This window comes from Cebus imitator, unplaced genomic scaffold, assembly GCF_001604975.1.
Source record: "Cebus imitator isolate Cc_AM_T3 unplaced genomic scaffold, Cebus_imitator-1.0 Scaffold780, whole genome shotgun sequence".
Lineage (NCBI taxonomy): Eukaryota > Metazoa > Chordata > Mammalia > Primates > Cebidae > Cebus > Cebus imitator.
Genome location: NW_016108095.1, coordinates 295,684 through 303,084, shown reverse-complemented (window position 1 = coordinate 303,084; position 7,401 = coordinate 295,684). Strand labels below are relative to the sequence as shown.

General features: G+C 53.0%; 1 protein-coding gene across 1 annotated transcript in view; it reads left to right on the top strand.

Moving 5' to 3' along the window:
• The first annotated feature begins 193 nt into the window (after positions 1-193).
• The window catches only part of MTG1 (mitochondrial ribosome associated GTPase 1), a 27,124-nt gene continuing 19,916 nt past the window's right edge, over positions 194-7,401 (top strand). The window contains exons 1-4 of the mRNA XM_017519897.2: positions 194-398; positions 1,412-1,476; positions 3,848-3,952; positions 6,709-6,789. Of these exons, the coding sequence (XP_017375386.1) occupies positions 287-398; positions 1,412-1,476; positions 3,848-3,952; positions 6,709-6,789 (363 nt within the window). The 5' untranslated portion in view covers positions 194-286. The remainder of the gene's footprint in view (positions 399-1,411; positions 1,477-3,847; positions 3,953-6,708; positions 6,790-7,401) is intronic.

Below are 7,401 nucleotides of genomic sequence, written 5' to 3'. Positions count from 1 at the left end.
CCGCCTCCTAGCCCCGCCCCGGCACCGCCTCCTAGCCCCGCCCCGGCACCGCCTCCTAGCCCCGCCCCGGCGCCCTGGCGTCCCGCCCACCATTCGCCCCTCCCCCGGGCGGCGGGGGTCACGCCTACTCCGGGCTCAGCGGGGGGCGGAGGCAGCGTCGTGCGCACGCGCGGGCCGCGCCGCGGGCTCCTGCAGCGCCGGAAGCCCGCCCAGCCGGAGTCTCGGTGGCGAGTCGCGGCGCGGCCGAGGGGGTCCGCGCGGGAGCGTTTCCGGGGGCTGCGCCGCCATGAGGCTGGCTCCGCGCGCTCTGTGCAGCGCCGCCCAGGCCGCCTGGCGGGAGAATTTCCCTGTGCTCGGTCGCGACGTGGCGCGCTGGTTCCCGGGCCACATGGCCAAAGGTGAGGCCCGGCGGAGAGGGGCCGGGGGCCGGGGGCCGGGGGCCGGGTCCCGCCCACCCCCGTTTCGGCCGCGGGCTGTCCCGCTTGTCCTTGGCTGGCCCCGCCCCTCTTCCCCCCGTTCCCCGTTCCCGGCGCCGCCGGGTCTGTTCCCCTGCGCAGCTGCGGGGCAGGCCCCTTCCCGAGAGTGCCCCGGCGGAGCCGCCCCCGCCCTCTTGTCCTCGGCGGAGCGGGCCCGGGGCCTGCTTGACCCCTGACCTCTGGCCCGCCGCCCCTGTCCTCTGTCCCCCCCAAGTGCCTTCAGCCCCTTTAATCCCCCGAAGCCTCCGTCTCCACAAGTCCTTGACAAGATGGACTTTTCTGAGTTTTTCGGGGACTGAATGAAATGATGGGTATGAAGGCAGCTGTTCCGCTTTGACTCATAGGTGGAGCCGTTCTTTTCTTCTGCTTAAACGTCCTTGGTAATTTCTTAGTGGTTTTTTTTTGTCACAATTCGGCCCCAAGAAGACCTCTGGGGCCGGCCCAGCCCCTGTAGGCGTTGAGATGGCCACTCCTGCGTCGGCTCCGCGCACTGAGGGCCGAGGAGGAAGAAGGGCCGGCGTGGGTGTCCTCGATCCTCCGACAGCGCTGGAGGGGAAGGAGCTTTGTTATCTTGGTTGTATTCCTGCTTAGGGGACCCTACGAGGTGGCAGGGGCCTAGTGAACCAGTGTTACTCTATTTTATAGCCCAGATTAAGACCCGTGGAAGTTAAATATTCCACCCGTAGTCACCCACGAGTCAGGAGGTGGAGACTGCATCTGGGTTTTGACACATGGCCCACCCTCGGGCAGGGCCCTGGTCCATCTCCCATTCCGAGGGTGTGGAACTTGGAGGAGGCGCTCAACGGAGGTCATTCACTCAGATGTAGTCTTTTAAGGTTATTTATGGCGGCATGTCATTCTGGACGATTCAGCTTGAATTGATCCCTCTTGAAAGGTGGTGAGCTCCTTTGCTGAGGCATCCTTCTGTTTTCCAGGGCTGAAGAAGATGCAGAGCAGCCTGAAGCTGGTGGACTGTATCATCGAGGTCCACGATGCCCGGATATCCTTTCACAGAGCAGGGGAGGCTGGGCGCGGTCTCACGCCTGTAATCTCAGCACTTTGGGAGGCCGAGTCGGGTGGATTGAGAAGTCAGGAGATAGAGACCATCCTGGCCAACCCCGTCTCTACAGAAAATACAAAAATTAGCCAGGCATGGTGGCGTGGGCCTGTAGTCCCAGCTACTCAGGAGGCTGAGGCAGGAGAAACGCTTGAACCCGGGAGGCAGAGGTTGCAGTGGGCCAAGATCATGCTACTGCACTCCAGCCTGAGCGACAGAGTGAGACTGTGTCTCAATTTTTTTTTTTTTTTAATCTGGGGAGGCTTTTAAAAATACCAATTGCTAGGCCCCTTTCTAGACTGCATAATCAGAATCTGTGGTGTGGGGTCCAGGCTGCCTGTCTGTGAAACTTCTTTGTTAATACATACATCTGGGTCATTCAAGCCAGCAGTGGAATTCTCTAGATAGACTGTAAAACCATCGTTTAAATGTTCCTGCCAACTGGGGCTTTCCTTCTGTACTTGAGGAGTGAATTGGCAAGATGTGATGATTTGTTCATTGATGGGTATTCTTCGCAGAGCCAGATTTTGCTGTAATTGAGTGATGTTTAGATTCTCTTTATATGATGAAGGGTTGCTGGGACCTCTGCAGTAAAGCATTGGGTTTCTTTGCTGTGGGCTATAAATATATCAATTCATATAATATGCCAGTCTTATGTTTGATTGTTAAAAAGTAACGGAGTGTAGTATATGTGATGAATGTATATGATTAGAAGGCATTTCCCCTCTAGCCTGGTCTACCTTCCTATCTAAGGTGTGCTGAAAAGCCAGAAGGCTGCTGTTGGCCTCTCACATCCAGGAAGAGTCCAGAGGACGGGGTTCTTTTGCATGGGCTCAGGGTTGGCTGGCCTCTGAGGGAAGAGTGATTTACGTCAAATTTCTCTGTGTGGATGTGGACACACTGGCTTGACTGGGTGCTCAGATAAGACATGCCAGAAGCCTTGGGAATCTGACAGCTAGACTGAGTGGGAAAGATGAAGTGCCAGGCAGGGTGGAGAGTGAAGGAGGTGAAGGTGACAGTCCCCATTCTGCCTGTGTTAGTGCTGCAGGAGATGCGTCCTCACAGCGAGGCCTGGGTCCCTGGCTGAGGGGAGGAGGCCTGAGGATGGTCGTAAGGAGGCAGACCTGCCGCCTGCAGGTGCAGCTGCAGGGCCCTGGGCTGCCGACACCCCTTGTGTGCTTGGTGGTGGTCACAGAGGGTGGCAGTGGTGGTTTGAGATAATCTATTAGGATTTTATGAGGGGCTTGTTTTTTTGAATGATTAGTCACTTTGAATGTATGTACCATGGCAACTAAGCGATAACTTAGTTATGAAATCTTTCTCTGAGCTTTGGGTTTAAAAATTTTTTTTGAGTCGTGGTCTTGCTGTGTTACCTGGGGTGCTGTGAAGTGATCATAGTTAAGTGCAGCCTCAAACTCCTGGGCCCACTCAAATCTTGCTGCCTGATTTTTTTTTTTTTTAATAATCACAAGTGCTTTCACTAGTTGGTACTTTTAAGTCATATCGGTGGTTGCTTCTGCCTCTAAAAATGTGACTCTTTTTAGACTGGTAGTTGAGTGTCCAGTATAGGGGTACAGCAGTGTTTCACCTGGTCCGAAAAATGCCGGTGCTTGTGAAGAATTGTGAGAGAGGTTCACTTGTCCTTGGATGGCCCTGCTTCTGCCTCCCCGAGTGGGGACACTCGAGTGCATTTACTACCCAGAGGCAGCTTCAAACTCCTGGGCTCAAGCAATCTTGCTGCTTCAGCCTCTTGAGTAGCTGGGACTACAGGTGTGTGCCACCACACCCAGCTAATTATTTTATTTTGTAGAGATGGCGTCTTGCTGTGTTGCTTAGGCTGGCCTCAGACTCCTGGCCTCAAATGTTCCTCCCGCCTTGGCCTCCCAATGTGCTGGGATGGCAGGTGTGAACCTCTGTGCCCAGCCTGGGCTTTGTGTTTTGCCACTATAATTCCTGTCTGGGAAGCCATGTGACAACTCTGCCCTTGTGAACCTGTGGTGGTGGGTGGGGGTGCACCAGCGAGAGGGCGAGCTTGGGGACAGTCTGACGTCAGGGGACTCCTGACCTCAGGTGATCCACCCACCTCAGCTTCCCAGAATGCTGGGATTACAGGCATGAGCCACCACTTGTGCTCCCCACCCCAGTCTTAAAACCCAAGGAAGGTACATTGTCTCTTCTGAGTTCCTTTCTCTGAGACTGCTCCCTCCTCACTGTCAGCTCCTTCTTACAGTGGTCCCAGTCTGCACGACAAGACTAGAAAACAGGTTGATTGGCTGGTAAAGCTTTGGAGGAATTTTTGCCTTAATTTTGCCACATCCCACTTTCAGGCCGCAACCCTCTGTTTCAGGAAACTCTTGGGCTTAAGCCTCACTTGCTGGTCCTCAACAAGATGGACCTGGCGGATCTTACAGAGCAGCAGGTGAGGCCTTTCTCTCGGGTGCCTTCAGCAGTGTGGCTGTGCTTTTTCCAGGTCACTTGTTCTAACAGAAGAGTTGCTGAACTCACACTGAGTGTGAGTTTACTCAGACAGGCTCTGCTTTGGAAACAGCCCTTTGCTCTGCAGAAGTGTGCCAGCATAATTTCTCATATGGCGTGCCTCCCTCTAATGTTTGGGTCGTGATCCAGACACTCGGTGTGTGTGCCTCCCGTGGGACGTGGCCAGGTTGTCCTGCCAGAGCCCGAGTGATGGCCACAGTGCTGCTGTGGACCTTTCCTTGATGATGGAGGTCTCTGTCTGCTCTGTCTCACGTGGTGGCCACCTGTGAGCACCTGACTTGTGTCTACTGCCACATGTGAGTTTCACATTTTTCTTGATCTATAGCTACATTCAGCCAGTCTGGTCTGAGGTTTTCTGTGGTGGCTGTGGTGCCCCTGGGTGTCCGGCTTGCCACTGTGACCCAAGGGCTTGTCTGCTAGCTGCCTTATGCACACTGTGGGATTCAGAAGCTCAGGTCGCTGCTGGGAGGCCCAAAGGAGCTGAAGGGTTTCTCCAAAGCAGAGCAGAGTCAGGGGTACAGGTGACCCTGGGCGAGGTGTGTGGATTAAAAAGCACAGAGATGGAACTGGCCCATAGTCCCACACAACTGATATTTATGTTTTCTTTTAAATAAACAAAGAAATGAACTCCCTGCCAGTCTTTTTTTTTTTTTTAGACAGAGTTTTGCTATTGTCACCTAGGCTAGGGTGCAATGATGAGATCTTGGCTCACTGCAATCTCTGGGTTCAAGAAACTCTCCTGCCTCAGTCTCCCAAGTAGCTGGGATTACAGGCATCTGCCACCACACCCAGCTAATTTTTGTATTTTTAGTAGACAGGGTTTCACCATATTGGCCAGGCTGGTCTCAACCTCCTGGCTTCAGGTGATCCACCCACCTCGGCCTCCCAGAGCGTTGGGATTACAGGGATCAGCCACCGCATTTGCTCCACACCCCAGTCTTAAAATCCAAGGAAGGTACGTTTGTCTCATCTGAGTGCCCTTCTCCAGAAACCAATCATTAGGTCCCCCAGATAACGTCAAGGAGCTGAAACTTCCCAGGTCACCGCGCTTGGACAGTGAGACTGCAGACCTCTTGTTTGTCGTGACTGCTCCCTTGCCTTCCCTAATTCCTGTTTTCCTGACTGACCACCTGCTTTCTGCTGACCACCTCTTTTTCTTTACTCCTTCTTTGTTTCCCTGCACATAGCTACACACCTTCCCCGCTGTGTAAACCCCGACTTCCGTTAGCTGGGGAGATGGATTTGAGATTGGTCTCTGATCTCCCCAGCTACAGCCCCTGAATAAAGTCTTCTTCCCTGGCAGTACTCGTTGTCTCAGTGATTGGCTTTATGTGTGGTGACAGCAGGACCCAGACTGAAGCCCTGGTGTTTCGGTAAAAAAGACTGGAAGTATTACTTTGAGGTGCTCATATCTGCCTCTCTTGCTCTGTTGGCAAATCCTGAAAGAGGAGGTGTCAGAATCTTTTGACTTCAAGCCATTTTTTTAAAAGTCATTAATGATGCAAAAGTTTTCTGTCTGTTGCAGCAGCAGTAATGCTTTTCAGTGTCTTAATTGACTCTGGTACATTCAAGTTACTTAAATCCCGGCCATAAGACTCTCCCACAGGTTTCCAGGAAAATGCTGTCTACTAAAGCCACCAGAGTTGCTAATGAAGAATCCAAGCAGTAGGCATCTTCCCATCGTGAGAGCCCATATCCACTGTGCACGCCTGCGGATCTGACTGTTCCTAACCCCGCGCTGTGCAAAGGGAGGCAGAATGGTAGAAAAATTTAGACTGGTAGTTGACCGTCCAGTATAGGGGTACAGCAGTGTCTCACCTGGTCCGAAAAATGCCGGTGCTTGTGAAGAATTGTAAGAGAGGTTCACTTGTCCTTGGATGGCCCTGCTTCTGCCTCCCCGAGTGGGGACACTCGAGTGCATTTACCACCCAGAGGCAGCCTCAAACTCCTGGGCCCAAGCAATCTTGCTGCCTCAGCCTCCTGAGTAGCTGGGACTACTTTTGCATTTGCATCTTTTGTTGTTGTTGTTGTTGTTTTTTTTAAATAATCACAAGTGCTTTAACTAGTTGCTACTTTTAAGTCGTATCAGTGGTTATTTCTGCCTCTCAAAATGCGACTTTTTGTAGACTGGTGGGCGACCGTCTAGTATGGAGGCACAGCAGTGTCTTACCTGGTCTGAGAAATGCCACTGCTTCTGAGGAATCGGGGGAGAGAGGGAGACTTGCCCTTGTGTGGCTCAGCTTTCCTCCTCCCTGAGCGGGGACAGCCGAGTGCATTTGCCACCCAGACTGAGGCTTCAGGGGTGTTGTGCTTTATTTCCCTGTCCATGTCACCTTGATGGACAACTAAATAAAATCAGTTGAATCAGTGAAGGACTCTTACTGATTTAAGCACCAGTCATATTTTAGGTTAGCTGATTATACAACACTGATTTTTAGAAATACAATATCGTTTTACACTGGTTTCACTGCATGTTAAGGCTAGTGAATTCAAAAATTAGCTGGGTGTCATGGCACACGCTTGTAATGCCTGCTACATGGGAGGCTGAGGCATGAGAATCGCTTGAACCAGGGAAGTAGAGGAAGCAGGTAGCTGAGATTGTGCGACTGCACTCTAGCCTGGGTGACAGAGTGAGACTCTGCCTAAAAATATAAAATGGAAATGTTTTGTCTCTTTCAGAAAATTATGCAACGCTTAGAAGGAGAAGGCCTAAAAAATGTCATTTTTACCAATTGTGTGAAGGATGAAAATGTCAAGCAGGTAGGCTTCTTGTCTGCTCTGTTTCTGCTTCGGCAGGCTCAAGGAGTATTGTAAACTCATGCTTTAGTAAGAAGCAGAGCTCTGGAAAAGAGCCTGGCGTTGGTTTCCGGCTGCCACACGTGGCTGCCGTCTCCCGGGCAGGCGTGTCCCCCTGTGCTGAGGGCACAGACACGCTCCAGGGCTGTGGGTGGTCAGTCTCTTGGAGACTCACAGCTCATGTTTCCAGTTGTATGTGGCGGAATTTTCTGGCTTCTTCATTAGAAGGTAGTTACAGCCACAGCTGTCACTGAAGCCCCGGGCCTGCCTTGCTTGTTTTTGATGGGGGGACGGGCACCGGCAGTCCCGGGCCCAGAGCTCAGACTGACATCTGTGACCCGGACGGAACTCGGCTTCCAGCAGCGGACGCTTGAGTGTCCTGCCTCCACGTGAGGGGTGGCGCTCCGTTCGCCCGTGAAGTGTTGGGTAGAATTCCGGGTGTGAGGTATCTGCTTTCTAACCAACGTGTGGAAGTGGAGACACTGGAGGGTTAGGGACTCCGTGTTCTGAGGTGGGGGGGGAGTGACACGGGGGCGGCTCCGTGTTCTGAGGTGGGGGGAGTCAGACCGGGGCGGC